This window comes from Epinephelus fuscoguttatus, linkage group LG16, assembly GCF_011397635.1.
Source record: "Epinephelus fuscoguttatus linkage group LG16, E.fuscoguttatus.final_Chr_v1".
Lineage (NCBI taxonomy): Eukaryota > Metazoa > Chordata > Actinopteri > Perciformes > Serranidae > Epinephelus > Epinephelus fuscoguttatus.
The window spans coordinates 37,692,482-37,718,223 of record NC_064767.1 but is presented as its reverse complement, the minus strand read 5'-3'; the positions used below and the strand labels follow the sequence as shown (position 1 = coordinate 37,718,223).

The 25,742-nt window shown below is 39.1% G+C and overlaps 1 protein-coding gene across 1 annotated transcript; it reads right to left on the bottom strand.

Annotated features, from left to right (window-relative positions):
• Positions 1 to 1,300: 1,300 nt before the first annotated feature.
• Positions 1,301 to 18,591, bottom strand: wbp1la (WW domain binding protein 1-like a). The gene is made up of 4 exons (XM_049601269.1): positions 18,408 to 18,591; positions 16,582 to 16,684; positions 10,875 to 11,036; positions 1,301 to 5,119 (listed from the first exon to the last, which is right to left on the bottom strand). The coding sequence occupies exons 1-4, from the start codon at positions 18,480 to 18,482 to the stop codon at positions 4,611 to 4,613; spliced, it is 849 nt and encodes a 282-aa protein (XP_049457226.1). The 5' UTR covers positions 18,483 to 18,591; the 3' UTR covers positions 1,301 to 4,610.
• Positions 18,592 to 25,742: the final 7,151 nt, after the last annotated feature.

The following is a 25,742-nucleotide window of genomic DNA, read 5'->3' as shown; positions in this document are numbered from 1 at the left end:
GCTTTCAGTTGAACAGCGCAGTCTTCAAGAAGTCGGGCTTTCAGACTGTCTGGGCCAGTGGTCTTTTTTTGGCTTCAGTTTTAAAAGACTTGGGGCAACATCATCCTCACTAATAACTACTGATGTCTCTGCAGTGGGGTTTTGGCATATCTCATCACATTCTGTCCTGCCATGCAGTGTCCAATCTACAGTAAAAATTGTTCAAATCAATAATGAAGTTCTGTCTATTACTTACGTGACTGTCACTCTTTTTACTGGATCTGTCCATTAATACGTTCAATCCATCCCACACTTGTTTATTATTACCACTTAGGAATTTGCTCTCCACTTAATTTTTAAAATCAATTTTGCTTTAAACATTTCCCCTCTTAACTGTTCCCTTTTTATATGCAGCAATTCAGTATTGCCAACACAAAAGGCAATCTTCCTTTCATTCAGTTTTTTTTTTTTTTTTTTTTTTAGCTGTTTTGATACCTGGGATTTGTTTGGAAAAATTCTCACAGTTTTGTTTCAGACATGGTTTCTTCACAGAATTAAATACATGGTGTGATGATATCTGTAAGTTTGTCAGCATCCTGGCAGGACTGAAAGAAAATATCCCAGTTTGTCTCTTCAAGGCAGTCCTGAGTTGCTCTTTAAATCTGTCAGACCACACTTATATAAAAATTCTCTAAAGGTATTCTTGAGATATCAGGTTAACAAGAATGAGACAGACAAGGTCACAGTGACCCTTATGTTTGACCTATGACTACCAAAATGTATTTATTTCATAGTTGAGTACAAGTGGATGTTTGTGACAAATTGGAAGACTTCCCCCCCTTGGTTTTCTTGAAATACTGCATTCACAAGAATAGTACAGACAGATGGATTTACTGACATATGTATGGACAAACGTTCTTATGGAAAAAAAGACAACCCTAAAAAATAATGCCTCCCGCCACAGCTTTTACCAGCATAGAGGCATAAAAAGGAGTAAATAAAACAATTAAGTACCACAGAAAAGTGGGAGGGGTTTACACACTTTCTTATGGATTATATGTGCACTGTATACTGCATACAGTACAGATTTAATTTCCATGAGGATCAATGTAAAATAAAATGTGTATAACAAAGCTCTACTTTGTGAAAAAAGTTACATTTGTATAAGTGATCTTGTTTAGTTACTTAAAGTCCCACACAAAAAAAACAGTAGTAGCCATGTGTCATCCATAACTTTTAATAACCATATTTTATACAAAATGCTACAGAAAAATATAATTTCATTCAGATGATAATAAAGAGCATATATATATCTATCTATATATATATATATATATATATATATATATATATATATATATATACACACACACACACACACATATATGTACACATACAGCGTAGCAGCAGGTGCTGAAGACCACTGTTCAATGCTGCATAATGTTGAAAAGTGCTCAACTGGAGAAACGTTCCCTCAGTGCACTGAAAGGTTTGTATTTGACTTACACGTTTTTACATGGAGTGTATCCTCAAGCTGCACCATAGTCAGTCATCCCCTTTGTATACTGTGTGCTTTCAGAATAAACACACTGATGGTGATATGTTCAAATAGTCTTTACAAATTGAGTTTGGGCATTGTGCAGTATTAAACCCAGATCTGACGTGCAGAATTTTTTGGCAAAACTTCAAGAAACCCAAATCCTGCATAAAATGGCATGGGTTGAATGATGATTGTATCAGAGTACACTGAGGGGTTACAATTGTCAACTCAAAGTCAAAGATACTCCAGAGCTATGAATAAGTTCACCTAAATATTTTCTATTCAAAGGCTAAATAAGGCTATACATTATGGCACTATGACATCTAATATAACAGTGTGATGCTGACTTAAGACTCTTTGACCTTAGACCTAATGATCATCAGCAGGGAGCAGAAAACTGATCATGTACTTAAGAGTCCATCCTGTATACAAACATGCTGGCAGTGAATGCATAGGCAGCTGGTGATTTTCAATCAGTATCATTAAATCAATCTTGAGTTTTTTTAAAACCCTTTTATAAACAGTATTTGACCATGATTGGAGTTTTAGCAATATTTTGCACATTTACCTTTTCTTTTTTACCATCTCAATACATTTCTCACCTGTCCTGGTTGACTATACCAAGTGTGACAGTCTGTAAAACATTAGTCCTGTTGTATCAGACTTCACTATCTGGTACATTATCTAAATGATGGAAAACTGATTATATAAAACACTAGGTTTCTAAATTACCACTTTCTGATTGTCAGCGTTATTATCAAAGAAACAAATGCAGAACATTTTTGCAAAACCTCCAATCATGTGACAACTGTCCTAAAAGCGTCCCATGTTTTTTTGTTGATCATGTTTTTTTGTTGATCATATGATCAACAAAAAAACATGGACAGTTAGGGGCTGTAGCTCTGTCATCAGCTCAGCTATGGTCTCTGAACTTGAATGTTGTCCCCATGTGTGGCATTATGATGGCAATGCTTATGTATAGTAAATGTGAATACAGTACAATATGCAAAGTTGTTTTATATTGTCAGTGAAGTTGACAGGTGAGTTTTAAGTGTCACATACAGCATTACTACAGAGCACTAGTATGTGGCATTCCTCTGCGGCTCTTTAGCTGCAGTTTAGACTCTGTTCAGCTTGGTTGGACTGGGCATTCATGTCAAACGTAGCACTGAGCTGAAATTACCAGTTCAACTTAACTTGTTATAAAGTGGGCAAAATGTATGAAACCCACATGTGCAATACTTGTAATTTTAGATCATTAAAATAATATTTATCATGATACAGTTTGTAGTATATCTATGCAGAAAGTGTTATGGATACAATAACCGGCCAGGATTGTCTGGTTTGGGCTGATCCAGCAATAATACCTGACAACTTAAGGTACTTCATGACATTAACTATGTTTACGTGCACACTAATATTCCACTATTATTCCTAATATGCCAGTATTCTGAATTTGATGCAGGTCATGTAAATAGCATATTCCATTTAGATATTCTGAATGAGGCCTTATTCTGAATTTTACATTTTCTGATGGGATGTGGGATATGCCTGTATTATTCGTGTTTTAATAGCATTCTTTAGGCATGTATACAGCGCAATCACAATATACATCTCAACTGGTGTTTTTAACCGCAGTTTGCGACACAGCCTCTTGTCTGTTTATAGTCAGTTCTGTACATTGTCATTGATGTGTTGTAACCAAACCAATTCACCAACAGTTTGCAAAGCTGGGGTAGAGATGCAAAAGAAAAGCGCACAATTCATGTCAGAAGAAGACACATCTACCTTTTAACATTATGAAAGCCTTGGATATCAACAGGTTTTGTTATGTCCAGAAATATCTCAATGCAAAGATTTTCAAGGTTTTTAAAGGGAATGAAAGAGGGAGGTTGTGTTTGCATGATCCAATAAGTCCACCACTGGTGAGAAAACTTTGAAAAAATGACAAGCCGCCCAAGTTGTTCCACTTATCCATATTGACATACATCATAAGTTGGAGCTGTCCTTCTCCACAGTGCTGAAAGTGTATTTTCTATCAACATGAAAATCAGTGCTGCCCCTATATATATATATATATATATATATATATATATATATATATATATATAGGTAAATAAATGATGTAACTGCCATAATAATTTTACCTCTGTAAAATATTATATCATAAATGAGGCCATGCCTTTTATAAAACATTGACATGCTAGGGCATGTTAACTGGACTATTAATGGAATTTTCATTAGCCGTGTAAATAGCTTAATAAGAATATTGTCTATTTTGGGATTAAGGGCAAAAAAAGCCGTCCTGCTCAATGATTTTCTACAGTGCTCTACATAGCTTACTGCAACCTTAGATATTTAAGACATAGCTTCCACTAGACAGCGGGCTGATTTCATCTTATCAATGATATATCAGTATCAGAGGAAATGTTTAAGGTGGCTTACATTACATTACATAGTTACATTATCACTACAAAATGTTCTAATTGGTACATATTTTGGTCACAGTTCTTTTAGAATCAAATTTAAGGCATCTTTATGGGAAAAAAAAAATAATGTTATGCTTGTATGTAAAAAAACGAGTATCTTTTCCTATATGGTTACTGGATTTAAAAAAACAACTTTCATGTATCAGTATCTGCAAAAAAACTCTAGCTCTATATTGCTGAACCCTCACCTAGACCAATGCTATGCAGTGACAGAGCAACAGCTCCTTAAGTTACATCAGGATCTGTGACTCAAGGAACCTTTGAACAAAGCTTTAAGAACCGAGTATATCAACATGAAAATCAGTGCTGCCCCTTGGTGGGAGAAAATTTTAATGCAGACAGTTGGACAGCTCTTCAATGTGAGCAACTGTCCAAATTCGACTTGAAAATGAAAAAACACACTCTGTTCCAAACCAGAAATTGCATGATGTAGCTTTACAGTTTTCAAATTATTAAAACATTTAGTCATATTTGTCTTCAGGCCTGTCACACACACTGGTGTTACAAATGTACACAGGTGAAAACAGGCCAAACCTCTGAGCACCAAAGGCATAATATTGCAGAAGAGACTGCTGCAGAGTTTTGTTTTAGGACTGCAGATATTAAAGGCATTCTTTTGGATTACCTAAGGGACTGTGGGGCTCTGTATCCATGGCTGTGTGTCCATCTGTGTTTTCAGTAATGTCTGCTCCACCAATATGGCTGTGTTCAAAGATCTCTGGACCACAGCGATCACATGGGTCCTCCATTTGTCCTGTCCCCTCTTCTTCTGTCTCTTCCTCATTTTCTAAAAAGCTGTGCTGATCCCAAAGTTCCTGGCCATCGCACACTTCAATCCCAGAATCCCCTGTGAAGCGCCGGTACCTGCCCGGCGTTGAGTCCTTGTTGGGATTGTACGCGCTGTGAAGGTGGGGCTGCGTGACCTCTGGAGTAGCAGGGAGTACTGCATCAGCATCACTAGGGACAGAGACTGATGAGTGTGGGCAAGGGCATTCCTCAGGTGGGTCTGTGGGAGTAGGTGCTGGCTGAAGAGGGGTGTAGGGAGGAGGTGGTGTGACTGGGCGATCAACTACCTCTTCATAGGCTGGCAACAGGTAGGTGGGCAAGAATCCTGGAGAAAAACACAGTACACTTACACGTACAACACAAGTATGAAAGAGGACAAGTCATGTCATCATGGCAGTCTCAGTCATTCTTGGTCAAGTAGGCTACAATAACTGAGGGTATGGATGCTGAGCACTATTCCATCAACAATTTTTCTACAAAGCATTCTCATGATCACAAAGAAAAATAATTATAGTTTAAAGCTGCAAATATCAATATATTTATCAAATGACATGAAGAATGTAAAAAAGGGGTCATTCAAAGTGATCAACTCACAGAGAAATACCCCCAACTCTTGAGTTCCCATTAGCTCTACAGTGCTTTAAAGCAGAATTTTGTACTAAAAAGACTGTAACTAGATCTGTCTTACTCAAACTGCTATTATCTCCAGCTAAACTTAAGCATGTGCTTTTACACAGATCAAGCACTTCGGACTGAGGACCAGTATGCCTTTTGCTGCAGATACAGACATTTGAGCAGCGTACTACAATAGACTTGTTTCACTTAAGGTTCGTCTTGTGCTGAGGGAGTAATTGGAGCTAAAAAGTCCCTCAAAACAGCATTCTAAGAACTACAATAGTTCCTAGCCTCCTAGTGCTAAGAGTTGCTCCTAGTAACAAAAATTCTAAGAAAATTCTTAGAATTGTGACGTTTTCTATGAATTTCCCCTTACAGTTAAGACTAGGTCCTTGTAAAGATAAATGTTATTCACAAAACCTCTTAGACCTTAAAAGAGCTCCAAAGGTTAAAATATGTTAAGAGTAGGGAGGAGGGGACTTCTGCGGACTTCTGCGGATGGCCGCATAAATAATCCCTCCCGGTCGGTCGGAGTTCATTCCCCAATTTAAATACAAATACTCTCCAAGCTTTGCTTTAATTAATGATGGAGGGGGAAAGACACAAGAAGGGCAATGGTAAACAACCCGGGAAAGCAGAGAAGGGAGACAAATTGGCGACAGAAGGGGCCATAGCCAAGGAACACGAAGACAGTAATGGCGGATGAGGACAACACACTGAGCTAGCAGCAATGGATATGGCAGCTAGCATCGCCACCATCCACGCAGACATAAAGAGTATGGTCACGGAGATGAAGTCTGAGCTGGGTAATTTTCAAGACAGCATCAGAGAAGATTTGAAATGGGAACTAGCCGACATAAGGGAGGAAATTCAACATAAGCTAGGTGAAGTACCAACCAACCTTAAAGCTACAACCGAAAGAGTGTGCGAAGCTGAAGGCCGTATAGCCGACATCGAGGAGTGGACCGTGGACTTAAGAGAGGCGCTGAGTCAGTCACTACAAGCCCAGGAAATATTGCAGATTAAGCTAACAGACCTGCAATCACGTTCGAGGCATAATAACATACGCATTCATACGCATCTTAGAGGGAATAGGCCGTAAGGTGAATCAGAAAAAGTCTCACAGAAACTGATTTCCGCTCCGACATCTGGGGACTACACGATCTTTACTTCATAAAAAGATCGATACATGTTCAGCTAATCAGCGGGAGTTCGTAGTTCATAACCCCGCAAGAGTCCTGTGATCGGGGTCGTAATTTGGCACTTGTTCTGTCTGAGCGTAATGATCTGTTCCGCCTGAGAGTAATGAGATTTGGTACGCGAGTGGTGGCACGGCCGTCACGTGATCACGCTACACCAATAAGGTACCCGCATTTCGTGTCGCCATGGTTTCATTCAGCAGAGGAAAACAGACCCGGAAGTCCTCAAAAGTGAGCAGAAATGAGCTGAAACAGCACTATTCACATCGCCATGTCCATGAAACATGATGAGACAAATAGACAATAAGGTGAACTAAGCAAAAATGTCTGAAAACACATTTGATTCAGTACCTGGGCATAACCAACGTATTATTACATAGACAACGTAGCTGTCCAGCGTAGTACGGAATACAAGAACGGCCATGTATTTTTTTTTTTTCCATGTGCTATTTAAAGGAATTTAAATAGCACATGGAAAACAACAATAATGGGGAAGTATCGCCAAGTGTTTTGTGGGACGCTGCTAAATCAGTGATCAGAGGAAAGCTTATTGCCTACACATCACATAAGAAAAAGGAAAGAGATAAAAAGCTATCTGATCTACAAGAAAATCTGAAAGTGTTAGAGAGGGAACATGTTGAAGGGAAGGATCCCCATATTCTAAATAAAATCAACACCATCAAAAAGGAATTAAATGGACTCTATGAGAAGGAATTAGAGAAAAAAGCCAAGTTTGTTAAGCAGAGATATTATGAGAATGGCCCTAGGGCCCTGAAACTCCTGGCATGGAGGCTAAGGAAGCAACAGGCAAAGAGTTCCATATTTGAAATTAGAGACCCTAGAACTAAAAAAGTGTGCCACAAATTAGAGGACATACAACACATTTTTGAAAACTACTACAGAGAACTATACAGGAAACCAAATAAAACTAGTCCTCAGGATATAAATACATTTCTAGAATCACTAGATCTACCCTCCATAGGTGAAGAACAGAATAAAGCCCTAACAGCAGATATCACAAAGGAGGAAATAGAAAAGGCAATTTCTAAATTGAAGGCCAATAAAGCGCTGGGAACGGATGGCTTGCCAGTCGAATGATATAAGGCCTTTAAAGAGCAAATAGTGCCCATACTTTTGGACTGCTTTAACCACACACTTAAAGAAGGGGATCCACCAAGAACATGGAGGGAAGCAATAATTTCAGTTATTCATAAGGAGGGGAAGGATAAAAAAGAGTGTACTGCATATAGACCAATTTCTGTACTGAATATTGATTACAAGCTGTATGCGTCAATACTGGCTAAAAGACTAGAACATATAATACCAGACCTAGTGGATCCAGATCAAACAGGCTTTGTGCGTGATAGACAGACGCAAGACAATATTAGACGGGTGCTGCACGTACTTGATCATGTGACTAAGGGGAATAACAGAGCTGTAGCACTCAGTCTAGATGCCGAAAAGGCGTTTGACTCGGTTCGCTGGGAGTACTTATATCTGACGCTGAGAAGATTTGGATTTAAAGATGACTCGATTAGATGTTTTAAAACACTATACTTCTCCCCAGATGCCAGAATAAAAATTAACGGACATCACTCACAGCCCATTAAGCTGGAGCGAGGCTGCCGTCAAGGTTGTCCTCTCAGTCCAGCTCTTTTCTCACTATTTCTCGAACCCTTAGCACAGTCAATTAGGGATGACCTGGCAATAAAAGGAATAATGGCCAGTGGCTTGGAGCAAAAGATTTGCCTATATGCGGATGACGTGTTATTTCTTATAACAGTGCCAGAGGTCAGCATCCCTAGGTTGATGTCTACACTGAAAAACTTTGGAACCTATTCTGGATATAAATTAAATGTGCAAAAAACCCAAATTTTATGTTATAACTACACTCGTCAGAAAGACATGCTAAATACATTTGATTTTAAATGGAATTCATCTGAAATTAAGTACCTGGGGATTCGAATACCTAAAGATCTATCCAAGATCTATGAAAGCAACTATGGTCCCATAAATAAAAACATCAAGTCAGATACTGACAGATGGTCTCAGCTGCCTTTAGATATGCACAATAGGATAGAAACAATAAAAATGAACCTACTTCCTCGACTGTTATATCTCTTTCAATCCCTGCCAGTAATGGTTACACCAATGCAATTTAACGAATGGGATAAGTGGATCTCAAGATTCATATGGGCGGGAAGAAGGCCAAGGATTCAATTCAAAACACTGCAAATGTCTAAAGAGAAAGGGGGTAGATCATTACCATGCTTAGCAGACTACTATAAGGCAGCACAATTAAGACCACTGGCATGCTGCTGTAACCCAAATTATACAGCAAAATGGAAGGATTTGGAAACTTCACAATTAGATATACCGTTACAATCTATACTGGGTAGTAAAATACTGTATGAACAGCATTCTAGTGGCCTGAATCAATGGTCTAAAGTTTGCCTTCAAATTTGGTTTAAGGAATGTAAATCACCATTACTTGAAAGACAGTCTAAACTGCTAAGATGGGTTGCTTTTGACCCTGAATTCAAACCTGCTAGGATTGACGGGAGGTTCAAACACTGGTACAGAAGGGGAATCACTTCTTACTGTTCAATTTCATTGAAGGGAGAATTTGATAGTTTTCAGAAAATTTCGGATACATATGGGTTAGAAAAACTGGATTTCTTTAGGTATCTTCAAATCAGGACTTATTTTAATGATGAGATAAAACCAACAGAGGAATGTGAGACTAACTTAATTGACATATTTATTGACATGTACAAAAATAAGGACAATAAGAAACTTGTTTCAACACTGTACTCCCATATTCGATCTAATAAGAAACACTCAACAGATAAGGTTAGATTAAAGTGGGAGAAAGAATCTGGAACTATCATCACAGAAGAAGAATGGTTGAATATGTGCTCTGTGCAGTCAACTTCCACTAGTTCTGGTCTTTGGAGAGATTTTTGCTGGCGGAATCTGGTCAGGTATTTCATAACTCCTAAGTTAAAATGTGTGCAGACAGGGGAGACAGAGGTCAGAGGTCTATGTTGGAGGAACTGTGGAGAACAGCTAGCAGACCATTTTCATATATTTTGGAGCTGCCCAGCTATTCAGCCATACTGGCAAGAGATTATACGGGTGATACAAAATATTTTTGGTGACGAAATTTACTGCTCTTTTTCTACAATCTACTATTTGGGCAATATTGTACCCCATTTACTGATGCGAGACAAATATCTTTCAAAAATATTATTAGCAGCCAGCAAGAAAGCTGTAACCCGAAAATGGTTTCAGGCGACACCTCCAACAGAGACAGACTGGATAGATATTGTGACTAATATTCAAAATATGGAAAGGATGACCTTTTCACTAAGTCTACGGATGGATAAGTATTTGAAATACTGGGAAAATGGATTATGTTTGTGACCACAAGAGATGATAACTGAGCCATTACTGTATGACTTGTATCTCCATCAGTATAACGCATTTTGTAGGTGACCAACTGTTTGTTCTATGTTGTTTTTTTTTTTGTTATACTGTATGTTGTGTTTGTTCTTTCTATAAAAATAAAGTACAAATAAAAGAGTAGGGAGGAGGACTTATAAGAGACTTAGGAGTTTCTGAAGCAGAGGAGGGAATGGTGGAAACACGAGGAGTCGGAGAAATATTCCCCAAACACCGCATGACAGTGAGTCAATGAAATGCTACAGATTAGATCATGCAAGGATAATATATGTGATCATTCTCGTTAGGGGTATGCACACATTTCACACTCAACGCAATAATACTATAACACCAGAAATAATTGACCAAAAGACTAAGATATCTGAAAAACTTGAAAAATCCAACAGTGCAGCAGTGATGACTTTTGTCTGTCTCAACCTTCCATCAGCAGAGTGATCACACTAAAAATGACATCACTTTAACAGTCAGCATTTCATTTTATTTCCCGAGTGTCCACACCTTGCAGGCTCACAAAAGAACGTGTCTGTGACAACCAATCACATCTGTTACAAGAATGCATCACACCTAGCAACAGGGTCAACCATACCTCCTCACTAAGATAAAAGTTTCTGTCCCTTCCTTAGTAAGAGTTGCCCTGAGATCTTTCCTAAGTCACTCCTAAGCTAAGACTCCTTACTAAAACATTTTTAGGCTAAGTTAGGAGGTCTCTGTGAGTATTCTCAGAATGTTTGTGAATACAGGCCTCATGTGTCTGAGAGGTAGAAGCTAACTATGTATGAAATGTGCATGCCAACTACTTACTGAGATAGAGGGGTAGCTGAGAGTTGTTGTGAGCCTCTCTGTATGCAATGAGGTTGATCTCGTTCTGCCGGCGCTGCTGCTGGAAACGCTGCTTGGAGCGCCAGTGCTGACAAACACAGCAGCATGTCAGGATAATGATCAGAGCCCACACCAGCCAGAACCCTGCAGGGAGCCAAAAACACAAAAACACCACAATTAATACATATCTTGACATATAGTACAAAGACTTGTCTACGTAACTGTCAAAATCTTAGCTTCAGTACTAACAAACAAGTATATAAACAGTTCACAGTTCTTTTCCATTAACAAAACACGCCAAACAATTGTGTCACTCTTTAATGTTGTTGTGACAAAACCAAACATCTTACTATATAATGACAAAAACTCTGTGTGTGTGTGTGTGTGTGTGTGTGTGTGTGTGTGTGTGTGTGTGTGTGCACGTCTGTTCCACGTTCTTCTCCTCACTGACTTGGTCAATCCATGTGAAATTTGGCACAGTGGTAGAGGGTCATGGGAGGATGCGAATGAAGCAATAATACATCAATTGGCCAAAGGGGGGCGCTATAACAACCGACTGAAATTGCAAACTTTGAATGGGCATATCTCATGCCCCGTATGTCGTAGAGACATGAAACTCTGCACAGAGATGCCTCTCCTCACCAGGAACAAATTTTCCTGAAGAAACCATAATATTTTCCGCCATTTTGAATTTTTTGAAAAACACTTAAAATTGATCTCTTCCTAGGAAGTTTGACTGATCTGCATGAAACTCGGTGAACATAATCTAGGGACCAATATCTTAAGTCACTCTTGGCAAAAGTTGGAAAACTTACTGAATCTGAGCTTCTATAAGGCAATGAATATTGCGGAGGGCGTGGCTCATCACATAAAGGTGTATAACATCTCAAGGGTTTCACCAATCACCACACAACTTTGTAGGCATACAGGCATCGCTGTGGCTCCCCCTGTGGCCAAATGTTGTTTTTTCAAATTTTTGGTATGACAAAGTCATGGTATGGCATTAGTGTTGCACGGTATACTGGTACCAACGGGAGACCGCGGTACAAAAACACCACGGTACATATGATACCATATTGTTGGAGTACCGTAGCACTACGGTACCTCACGGAACCACTACTGTGGGATAAGTTCAAAGTCCAATCACAAGAGGGTGAGTGTCCATGCGCCATCCAATAATGGCGTGCGCTGGCCACCTGGCACTCAATATGCTGCTGCAGTGGTTTGTGTTCCAGTGACATGTCAGGTATTAGCTGAGCCACGGAGTATCTTTGAACAGTTAAAGTTATTATTTATTTCTTTTTACTTGTAGGCTAGATTTGTTTATATATGCTACAGTGATTTGTTTTCCACAGAGCTCTACGGTGCAAGCATTTTACTCGCATTTGCGACTTAAAATAGTTTTGTGCGAGCAAAAGAAATCATTAAGGAGCACGCTGTGCAAGTACAGATTTCAACCAGCAGCAGAAACGAAAGGCGAATCCTGCCGGTTGTGGATTGAACAGGGGTCACAGACACAGACAGGAATATGTATTCCTGTCAAATACGGCAGCCATAGTGCTCCGCGGCGCAAGATAATGGCTTACTGGCGACCGAGAAGCCCGGCTCCAGGTCCAATAAGTCTTCGTTGTAGTGTTGTCATGGTACCAAACTTTGGGACCCACGGTACGATACCAGTGAAAGTCAGAGTTGGGTGTACTCTAACGCGTTAGTTTGTAACGCGTTAGAGTACTTTGATTACTTTTTGCAGTAACGAGTAACCTAACGCGTTAGCTTGCTGTTTGAGTAATCAAATACTTAAGTACATTTTCAAACAAGACATCAGTTACTTCTGTTACTTTTAGAACGCTGGTCCTTCAGCTCCGAAACAGCAACGGGTGTCGTTTGGTTCTAATAACGGAGATAACGTTAAACCTATCAGTCTGAAAGAAGCCACGGAGCTTGTGGCTCGCTACGTGGTTGGAGAAATGCTGCCGTTGTCTACGGTGGAGTCTAAATAGGTAGAGTAGGACTCACCAACAGACATATTTCAGACTCAGGACTTGCATTATGCCTGGTACACGCTACACGCTGGTACTCACCAATTATCCCCGGTCGTCTTTCATGGCGTGTGTGATGTCATCGGGTTATTCTTGTCCTATTTTTATTACTTACACTATTATTTGAGTCACTGTGTCTGTTCATGTGTCAGCTGACATGTTGTTGTAGTCACCTAAAAGCGTCAGCACATGGCAGGAGGTACATTTGAAGCGCCATCTGTAAACTGTCAAGCTACTGTATCTTCCACAGGAAGTTCTGGAAAATGTTTCAGAATGAAAGCCTATTTAGAAAATGGAGGGATTCTCTCAGCCGAGGTAATAAGGGGCTTTTAATCTGAAACAAGCGTTGAGTTTGAAATGACGGTGTGATATGTTAACTAAGACAACGAAGCGGATAAAAAGTAAATATATCAACACACAGAGGGATTAATAAATAACGGGCCATCTATAATGTAGTTTGTTTCAAATGAAGCTGGGAGCCTCTGCAGTTGTGGTGAGTAAAAGCCCCGCCGCTATTTGTTAATGTTATTACTTTATATCTGACCGTGAGGATGTAATATTGTTTGCTAGCTTGATGCTAATGACAGTACTCAGCGGGTTGACAAAGTGCCTCTGCTGTTTCACACCATCATTTCCCCCTTTTACTCTGTGTGGTAACATCCCTAGAGGAAATATTAAAAACGCTGGGGTGTTATTGTCATACAGTTGTCTATGGCAGCAGATCGTTTGTGTTTCTACTGGTCAAAGTGACGGCTGTGATGAGAGAATTGGATCTCAGTGAAGGGCAAGTGTACCATAACTTTAATTTTGGAGACAAAAAAATGTAGGCTTAGCGCCCTGTGATCCATTACCCAATAGGAAATGTAGAATACTCAAAAGTACTTTAAAAGTGCTTGAGTTACTTTTCTCAGGGAGTAACGTTGGAAGTACTTTTAAAGTAAGTGAGTTACTTTACTCAGGGAGTAACGCAGTAAAGCAACTGGTTACTTTTTTAAAAAGTAACGCAGTAACGTACTTTGATTACTTTTAAAGTAACCCTTACCCAACACTGGTGAAAATATCATGGTTCTGAGTACTATCACGATACCACAGCAAAAATGAGGCAGATGTGCCTTTTGTCATTTATAAAAAGATAAATCACTTTTCTATAATACATCAATGATATTTCAATGGAATAAATTACTTATTGACTTATTCATACTTCAAAAACAGCATCAATAAGTAATTAACATAGGGGGGATCAAAATAAAATTCATAAATAAAATAAAAATCACCAAGCCACCCTCCTCCCCTGACAAGTAAAGAACAGTCCCTTAAGTGTGCTGAGGTTTGTGGACCGTTACCTGCCACAAAGAGAGAAATGTGAATGGCTCGATTCTCCTCTGACACGTCACATACCTGTGTGCCGCCACGGCTCAGCTGTTCAGGTACTTCTGGGCAGTCATGACACCAATTAAGAGGAAATTATTGGACCTGGATCCTGGCTTCTCGGTCACCAGTAAGCTGTTATCTTGTGCCGCGGAGCACGATGGCCGCCGTATTTGACAGGAATACGGCGGAGCCTCTGCCGTATTCCTGTCTGTGACCCCCGTTCAACCCGCAAACGGCAGGATTCGCCTTTCGTTTCTGCTGCTGGTTGAAATCTGTACTCGCACAGCGTGCTCCTGAATGATTTCTTTTGCTCACACAAAACTATTTTTAGTCGCAAATGCGAGTAAAATGCTTGCACCGTAGAGCTCTGTGGAAAACAAATCACTGTAGCATATATAAAGAACTCTAACCTACAAGTAAAAAGAAAGAAATAATAAATTTCACTGCTTAAAGACACTCAGTAGCTCAGCTAATACCTGAAATGTCACTGGAAAACAAACCACTGCAGCAGCATATTGAGTGCCAGGTGGCCAGCACGCGCCGTTATTGGACGGCACATGGACACTCACCCTCTTGTGATTGGACTTTGAACTTATCCCGCAGTAGTGTACCGTGATTATGGTATCATATGTACCGTGGTGTTTTATGTGTTACAAAATTAAAACCAAACGGTATAGAAACAAAATTGACACGATATGCAGTTGGGATGCAATGGTCCTCGGTAAAATATTGAACCGTTCGGTCCGCCCTGCACAGACCAATATGCCCTTATGGACCGCGACTTTTTTTCCTGCAGCCTGAGAAATCTTCATTAGATGCCCTTAAACTTTTTTCAAATTTGTCTGGACTAATGCCGAATTTTGGTAAATGCACTATTATCAGAATAGGATCATTGAGAGGTACAGATTTTGGTTTACAGTGCCAAGCTCCAATTAAAAGGTGTAACAGTTCAGTAGATGTTTTGGGAGTTCATATTCCAGATAATCCAAAAGATTTAGTTAAGATAAATTATGATCGAAAAATGGAGAAAATTGAATACGTTTTACAAACTTGGAAAGGAAGGATTTTGACATTACAAGGAAAGGTTACATTGATAAACACTCTCGTAATTCCTCAGTTCATTTATCTCCTATTGGCACTTCCTTCACCAGAGGCATCCTTCTTTAAAACTTCTGAACAAAAAATATTTAAGTTCCTTTGGAATAATAAGACGGACAAGATTAAAAGACAATACATTTATAATTCATATGAAAATGGTGGATTCAATTTAAAAAATATTGCAGAAATCATGGTATTTATCGGCTTCAGCTCTGATCAGCATTGATGGGAACACAACACCCTGGTGGCCCCTTAACCAGCGAGATGCAATGACATGCCACCACAAACACTGTCCATCTGCCCCCAAGCAGCACTTAAACATTGTCCCAAATTAGCCTGCACCCAGTTTGAAGGAGAGACCGAATAAGTAAAAGATACGTAAACAGAAGTAACCACCATAATGTTATTACAGCTTTCTAGTTTTTACAAACCTTTTTTCTAGTCCATCCGTGATGTTGAATGTGACACAGACACAGACACACACACAGACACACACACACACACACAGAAAGGCATACTCGTATGCTGCAGAGCTATAAACACCGCTCTGGTCTACTGTTTTATTTTTAGGGGGTTTACCTGTATTTAAAAAAAACCCTTTGTACGCACGCTAAATCGGTGGAAAAGGGATATTAGTAGTGAGCAACACCCTGTCTCAGTCAACATTAACGCCCCTTCACTTGTTTAAGCCCCATAAGTCCTTCCTCTATCTTTGGCCTTTGCCACTGGTCAACTTTGGTGTTCTCTGTATCAAAACAACAACTTAATTTAAAAGAATAAAAAAATCAGAGGTTGCTTTGAAAGGTATGGAGTCCTTATGTAACAGAAGCATTCATATGCAATTTTAATGAGAGACAACCAGGCAGCCAAGCAGCAAAAAAGTAAACAAGTGCAGACTGTGAGTGACAGATTATACACAGGGCCTGGCTCTACTTGCTTAACTGGTACTACTCCTGAATTTTATCAAACATCAGCACCTCATTCTGCTTCCTCCCTTTGTTGTTTTGAGATTTCCTTTACTTTGAAGTATAATATTTGTTTGATGAGGTAAAAATAAAGCAAATGCACGTTGAATGAGCAGTATGAATTTATATATGGACATGTTGTTTATAAGTGTCATGAAGAGAAATCATCCAACACTCAGAATGAATAAATAAATAAAGAGGAGATGGGTAACTCACACCACAGTTCATAGTAGTAGCTGCAGCACTGTGTCTCTCCACAGCAGTGACCTGACTCACAGGTGTAGCTCTGGTTGTTTACTCCCTGGCACACCAACTTGGCCTGTAAACACATGAACATACCACATTCTGATTATATTAAGAGCTGGGCATTTTATATGAATATACTACTTACCATAACCAATATCAAGCACATTATAAATTATTTTTTGAAAACCTCTGAAACTGACATTAAATCTACCACCATGACACTGAGGAAACAGTGGCCAAAAATGATTTTTCAAACATAACACTCATTACTTTTTAAAATAAATATTATTATCACTCACAAAGTGCTTATTTTGCAGCGTACTTTTTAACACAATTTTACCCAAGATTCAAACACCACTGTTGTGGGATAAAAGCATAAAAACAAGCTTTACTGTGATGCATACACAATATAAGCTATAAAACTGTACTGAAGGTTTTACATGCCTTCAAGAATACAGTAAATATTATCACGCAGTCCTGCCCTTCCCCACTTAAATAGTTTACTGGTTATCAAAAGAGTTGCTGATAAATTTTCTATGGATCAACTTATCAATTAGTGGTCTGATCGTTTCAGGTCCAATCCTAATGTCTTTGATTTATATATTTGTTGCTCTTGGTGAAGAAAACAAACTTGAGCTCGGCTGCCCAGAGACTGTCTGGATCCAACTGAGCACAGCCTCTGGAATCAAATATCACACTGACCAAGTAAACACAGTCAGCCTCTTGAGTGGATGTCCTGACACATTTAACTAACATTTCTATCTGCAGCAGATCACTGAGCAAAGACAAATTCCTGTCTTTTCTGCTAAGTAATACAGCTGACCAGAAGCTATGACTAGATTCCAATGAGTCACTTTCAGTGGATATGGATCTACACTTGTCACACTTCACAGTCCTAACCACCACTGATGGGTTGGACCCAACTAGTGCCATCATGGGTGATGAATAGGTACATCTTCATTGTATTGATGATGGCCATCCTGATGTTTCTATTTTTTGGCCAATCTGGTTTGTACCATATTCTGCAACCTGTTTAAGAATGTTAGTTTTATTGCCAGTGAATAAATATCCATAAAAATCACATGCCGTATAAAGTGTGTGTTGCCTTAAACAGCTAATCTGTCAATACTTCGTCAGGACACACACACAATCTGACGGATTAGCAGAATGTTAGCTATCACTACAGTAAAAAGTTAATTATATCTTATTGAATTTATGCAATTTCAGGACAAACTAATTACTTTACTAAGCGTATACACCACTGACGTTTCTGTGACGTACAATGTGTCATGTGACACTATAGCTTCTGTAAATCTAGGACGTAATATTGTAGCATTCATTTTTCGATCTAATTTTTACCCCTGAGTCCGGACCGTAATATAAAACGTAATAAATGACAGTCCTTGGCATTTCTAAAGCCAAGATATAACGTTAGGTCAACTCTTCGTATTGCTTGATATAAATCAGAAAGCAAAACGTGTGTTCATGTCCATCACTCAAAAACGTTAATGTTACCCGAATTAGCTAAGTTAGCTTGGTCTAACTGATATTTTCACAACACTGCTAACTTCATTAGCAATGTTAACGGCGGATACGAAAGCTGGCCTTCAGGGAAAGTAGTTTTTAACTACTGACAAGTTCGTAGCCAGTAACCTTTAACCAAAGAATGAAACAAGTGAGAATCGGGCTAATACGATTTAGCCAACAAGCTCACTAAAAGCTAAGTTAATGTAACCTAACGTTAGCTAAGTTAACCTTAGCTAACCAACTGTTAAAGAAGGTCGGCTGGCTGTTACCTCTGCGACTGTGGCCGCCGTCGCTGAATTTTCTTGCCCAGCGTTGAGTTTCACTGACCCCATTGCCATAAACATTTGACACTAATATTTCTTTACCACTCAGCTGTTACTTGACGATCACATTGTCAACAAAACGTCGGTCTCGGTGGCTGACCAGACCAAAACAAGTCCAGCCAAACTTTAACAATAGTTTCCTTAAACAGTTCAGCTCTTCAGCCATTGGTCCATTCATAAATATAGGCGTTTCTTGAACAGCGATTGGCTCTTGCTTTTGTCGCTCTAAAAGGGTGCTCTGGTTGACGTGTGCATATCTGTCATCAGCATACACTACGTCACCAGGCAGATGTGATCAGTTTTACCCCAGCACTCAACTTTTAATCTTTTTTAAATGCATGCAGTGGAGAGATAATAGGAAACACTGGCATTATCAATATAATCACCAATAATAATAATAATGATAATAATAATAATAATAATAATGATAATAATAATAATAATAATAATAATAGTAATAATAATAATCAGTTAAACCTTTGATGTCCACACTAAGAATTTTTTTTTTTAATTTGCATTTTTTTCTTTCCATAATAATAACCACAACAAAAAGAAGTTGTTTCACCAGTAACCGTATTATTTTCATGTATTTATGGATATATACCATCACAGTATTTTCAAAACATCTCAGATATGGTGAAAAATCATACTGTTATAAATGTTTTCATCAGATAAATAATGGAATAATATTAGATGTATGGTATTAACAACTAAATATTAATCCTATTTGTATTCAATAAAATTGTAAATTTTAATATCTTAGCTTCACTACCTTCACCATGAAAGGACAAATGAACCATTTGGTAGATCATGGTTGCATGTTTTTTAAAGTTGTCTGACCCTTATTAAAATTTTATTTTTTGTACAAAGTTACATAAATCTCTTAGTAAGACCTCTGAAATTAATAAATGTCAAAAATATACCTACCATTTAAAATCCCACCACACAGAGCCTTTTTCATCTCAAGTGACTTTCTATTACCAACTTCCTGAAGGAGATGAACCGGAAAGGGCATAATGTTTAAAGACACAGCAACATCTAGCGGGTTTTGTAGCATTACATACAAAAACTGTATGGTAGAGTTAACCCATCTCAGATAACCTTGGACTCAGAAAAGTTGGCGATGTTTCTGGTCATTGTTGATATCTGGCTTTCACTTTGCATGGATGCAGCGACGAGCTATGTTTACTGACAAAGTTTTCCAAAGTTTTCCAAAGTCTTCCCTAGTCTTCCCACGCCCATGCAGTAATATCCTTTATACCAGTGGTGTAAGGCAGTTACAGCGGGCCAATATGAGCACGCTAATATGAGCGGCACTATTACGCCCTAGTTAAAAGTTATGAAGCACACAAACACACACACACACACACACACACACACACACACACACACACACACACACACACAGTTTTAGGTATATATATATTTTAGCAACAGTGTGTCTTACTGCTGCTTTTACGTTACATCCACTTGCAGATACTTGATATTGGACACATTAACATACATATTACACAACATCATCATTACATATCTATATAAGACAAATCTACAAAGGAAAAAAGGAAATTATTAGTTTAACTTGATAGTTTTTTATTGGTAAATTATAGTTTTTTAAATAGTTTATGTAGAATACGTTTATAATTTGTTATAGATTGACACTGTTTTACAAAACCAGAAAACCATGATGGAGATGGGTTTGCCTTATTTAGGGCATGTATGGGAAAAAAGCACCATTATTGTTTTAATGTGAGTTCTTCTTTGAACACGGGCGTATTTCCAGGTGGCAGTCGGGCCCCTCCACCCTCCACCCTCCACCCCATGGGCCCCGGTGCACTCGCACTGCCTGCACTGTCTATATTTACGCCCCTGCTTTATACAATAGTGTTGTTTTTAACTGCAGGGTTCCCAAAGGAGTCAAAGGTCATGGACATTCAGTGTTGGTTTTCAGCCTTGCCCCATACATACAGAGATTTCTCTGGATTCTCTGAACCTTCTATATTTACAAAAACCAATTAAGTGTATCAGTTTGAACATTAAATAGCTTGTCTTTGCACTGTATTCAACTGAATATAGATCAAAAATGACTTGCAGATCATTGCATTTTGTTTTTATTTACATTTTACACAGTGTCCTAACTTTTTCTGAATCGGGGTTGTAGAACTACAGCATATAATAAGACCAACATGTCATGACAGCTGGTATTGTTTTCACCTTGAGTCTTTGTGTGCAAGTCATCATTACAAAATATGGTTCTGGTGACACCTATTGTAATGGGAACAACCACAAAAGCTGTTTTGAGTATTTTGCCATATAATTACATGTCTGTCTTTCTATCTGTTTGTCTGTCTCTCCATGGACAGATTTTGTCAACCTGTTAGCGTCACAACCATGCAAGATGCAGTCACAAAACTTTACAGATGGGTAATTGAGATCCAAATGAATGCACAGTTCGAAGGGTGTGGTTCAAGCACCGTCACCGCAAGCAGGGAGGTAGGAAGTAGGGAAGGGGCCATTGTACCCCATTTTATGCCCCTGGCCATCATTCATTTAGGTCACAGAAAGTAGTGTTGCTGGACTCATTTTATCACACCATGGTCTCTAGTTTTCCATTTTGTCTTGTTTTTTTTTAATTTATATATTATTTATATATGCATTAACTGAAATGATAGTGTTACATAATCTGAAGGCACAACATCTGCTAGAGGGCTTTCAAAGCCTATGTTCTTTTAGTTCATCATACTGTTACATGGTGCATTTACCTAAATAAAGTCATGCTAAATAGAATTACCAGAAACTAATCACAAATTACTTCTTAAAACAATGCACAGAGAGTGAGACAGATAGGGGGGTTAGAGGGGCCCACAGTTCATTTTTGCCCCAGGGCTCTCAAGAGGGTAAATCCAGCCTTGCCCTGGACATTACAAAAATTTAGGTGAAACTTTAAGGACAGAAAAAAGGCCAAGGCTAATCTCAAAGTTCAGGAATATTCATTCTGAAGACTCAGAAGTCAGATGGTAGTTTCTTGTCATCCATGGCCATGGTTGTATAGGGAATGGCTTGGTGTACAGATTGCCCACACAACCCAGTGCTCCCACAGACCTAGCAGACCAGCAGAACCCACCTTCATCAGGACTCCCAAATTCTCGAGCAACTCTCTGGGTAGCAGTTTTACAATAACACACAACACAATGGTGGTCATCACTGTGTCTCTCTTCTCTGGTGCTGGCCTGTGGAAAACATACACAGAAAAAAAAAAGTGGAACAGCATTTTATGATTTCAACCAAGAAAAAGCCACATGAGGCCAAATGATATAACACAAGAGCAGGCTTCAGTACATGTGCCAAGTTGTCTAGTATTTGAAAAGCATCCACCTATATGCACCATCACTGTTCCCAGAGACAGGCCAGAAAGGATGTGGTTATGGTTCTGGTTTAACTTGCCAACCAATGATTGGCTATGGTCTAAGCCAAAGGATACCAGTTTTACAATTGTAAGACTGGTGAATACATCCTGGGCCTGAGGTTTACATCTGTGGTGCCCTTTCAAAGCAAAGAGCAAATGAAAATAAAAATATGCGGGTTGGGTGTGTGTGTGTTGGTAAAGGTGGGGGTGAGAGGGGTTTTTTTTGTCACTAACCTGTAGTGATATCTAACCTTGGACATTGTGTTTGGCCTATTGTACAGAACCTTTTCCATAGTCCACAAACTATTCTTAATGTTTTCTGTGCTCATATGCTCATATTGTCAGTTTTCAACCATGTGAACACGAAGAATTTTATTTTATTCATGCCCACTGCATTGAGGTGGTGGCAGAAATATCTAAGAGTGATGTCTCAAATCTGGACAAATAAAACCTCCAGTAGATGGGCTACCACAAGAGGTAAATGAGAAAATTTGTAGACTAAGTTATTCATTTAGTAATCTGGTTGAGAGTGACCCTTTAAATGCTTGAACCCTTAAATGATCTGCTCGACTGCTTGGTAGAGCACATTTTAAGTCACTATATCTTAATAAAAAATTAACTGAACTTAGTCAACGTGACTGGACTGACACCAAGTGGAGAAGTGTGCTGTGGTCTGACAAGTCCACATTTGTGATTGTTTTTGGAAATCATGGATGTTGTGTCCTCTGGACTAAACAGGAAAAGGACCATCCAGATTGTTACCAGCTCAAACTTCAAAGCCAGCATCTCTGATGGTATGCAGGCGTGTTAGTGCCCATGGCACCATGGGTAACTGGCACAGCTGTGAGGGCACCATAAGTGCTGAAAGGTACATACAAGTTTTGCGCAACATATGCTGCCATCCAAACAACGTCTTTTTCAGTGACATCCTTGGTTGTGTTACAGCGTGGCTTAGTAAAATATTGCAGGTACTAGACTTGTCTCCCATTGAAAATGTGAGGTGAATTATGAATCGCAAAATGTGACAACAAAAAAGATTTGAAAATCATTGCATTCTGTTTTTCTTTCGTTTCACACAACTTTTTTTGGAATTGGGGTTGTATACTGCAAGTGTTGCTAGAGTTTTACCTCTTCAGTGTACACTCTACACAAGAATTGAATAGACCCATACATCAGCATAATCCTGGCTATAGCAGTAGTTAACTGTCATTAAATTTGTTCAGTTAACTTCCCTCTACTCTCTTCCTCTTTCCTTCTACCTCTCTTGGCTTGGTGTTCTCCTCTCCTTTGGGCCAGCTATTTGAACTTTTCAGCCCAGTTCAAGGGAACAAAAGCAAACAAATCACATTGTCTCCTTGGGAATTTTGGCTTGTTCGCTGCCTTTCATGACCTCTTCTTTAGGCACCTCTCTGCCTCTCCTCATTCAGGGTCCCCAAGAAAGTCAATGGTTCCTTACATCCCAGTTTGACAAGTCAGGAGGATACACGCTAATCCCCTTAATCTGGCCTTTCTCCCGCACACAGCCACAGGGAGAGAGGGACCACAGAGAGTAATCCTGTCAGAGAAACAATAGGATTAAGGGCCCAACCCCATGAGTGACAATCAGGTATCCACTGACTGATCTGCAAAGCAGAAGCCCCAACCACTCTCTCTTCAATGTGACTTTATTTTTGTTTGGCGGGCCCAAGAGGGATAGGGGTGAGGAAGGGGAGGGACGGGTGGGCTGTGACAGGGGATGGGGGGGTGGGGGGAATATTTCTTTGAAGGGCTGCTGGAGGTCTGACAGGCCTGTGGTCCCCTTAGCACCGGGGACCCAGGAATGACTGACAGGTGAGGGGTAAGAGCTGAGAGGGTATGGGAGGTTGGATAATTTGTGGATGTGGGCTCTAAAGAATAACCATATTTCTTTTTCTCCCCCCTTCCTCTATAAAAGAGATTAAATGTGGGCTAAGTGGACTATTTAATTACTGTAAACAAATTATTCAAACAGCCTTTGTATAGAAATAATGCTGTCCAAAGCTTTTTGATTCATATAAGCAGTTGATATTATTGTTGTTATTACTATAAGTGGTTTCTACTGTATATTGTTTAGGTTTAGTAGGTTTATTAATTTCCTGAAACCGCTGGTCACCTTAATTTTAGGAAACATTATTCAAACAGGAGGAAATAGTACATTTGTTGGGGAGTATTTTCACCAGTGAGTTATGCTGATTTGGTGCTCTTTTACATCCCATGTGAACAGACTGTCCAAAAACCCCCCCAGCCTTACAGGTCATCCGTGCAAGCAGCTTATTAATACCCATATTTACTTTATTGTTAGGCAACTACCTCTATTGCCTGTAGTAATTATGATGGAACCAAATAAGTAGGGTCAAATGATGCAGTATAAAGAGTGACAAAGTCCATGTAAGAAGGAGGTTGGGTGGATGGATAGGTCAAAGAAATACAGGACTTTAACCCTGGAGACTGATGTACATGTCCTGTGTGAATCCATAAATCAACATTACTTTACGTACGTCTGTTAACTTACTTGATGTACTTAACTAAAATCATGCACGTATCACACTGAACTTGTGTTGCAACATAAGGTAACTTATACCTGTAACTTACATTACTGAACAATCATACTTACTTTAACCCAAACTGTGACCTATTTTCTACACCTAACCAAGTACTTCTGGTGCCTAACTGCAGCCATCTCACAATGTTAACCAGTGGTTTAAAACTGTAACTGTCGTCCACTGACTCTCACTGTTGTGTTGGTAGGCACGCAAGTTCCCAGTTGCTGTCATATCCGCTAAATTTGTTCAAATCAATTTTCAATTCAATTTTATTGACTAAGCCCGATATCACAAATCTAAGTTTGCCTCAGCAGGCTTTACAGCATACGACATCCCTCCGTCCTTTGGACCCTCACAGTGGATAAGGAAGAACTCCACTAAATACCCTTTAACGGGGGAAAAAATGGTAGAAACCTCAGGAAAAGCAAGGAAGGAGGGATCCCTCTTCCATGATGGACAGGCATGTAATATATGTTGTACAGATCAGATTAACATAATAAATTAACAGTAATCCATGTGCCAAAATGATACATAAAGAGAGGGAAAGACAGAGAGAGACTAAGCGAGACAGTGACAGAGAGAAATGCAGGGCAAACGATGACTACAATAACATTGATTTTAGTACTACTACTACTACTACTACTACTACGACTACTACTAATGATAACAATAATAGTATTTTGATAGCATATATGTTTTAAGTAAATATTGGTATATGACGGTGTATGTATGTGACAATAAAATGATGAAAGCGAAAGCAGGACAATAATAATAGCAGTAGTAGGAGGCATCAGGCAGGACCACGACAGCAGTGTAACCACGACCCACAATCCAGGCATAGCTGTGATTTAAGGGAACCTGCAAGACAGTGGAGCACAAAGGCTGTGACATGCAGTAATAGGACATGAATGCTGACAAAAGAACCTGCCAAATTTAGGCTCTTATGTCTCTTTTGCATGTCTTGGTGATGCGTTTTTGGTTAACTTTAGATGATTTTTACATGTGTGTGAGTCATTCATCTGACTCTTTCCCCTTGACTGCTGTAATACTGGAATTTGTGGGATCAGTAAAGGTGTTTCTTATCTTATCTTATCTTATCTTATCTTATCTTATAATTCCATGTGACAAATAAATGATTGATTGTTGCATGTGAAATATTTGAAAATGTAAGAATGCAAGACATCATATATATGACAACATCAATTTCACATTTGAACATGTACTTTTATTACAAATTCAAAGAAATTTTCAAAGTGAAAAATTCAAACATAATCAGGCATACATGTGTTTTTTGACATTTCAGATAAAACTGAAACA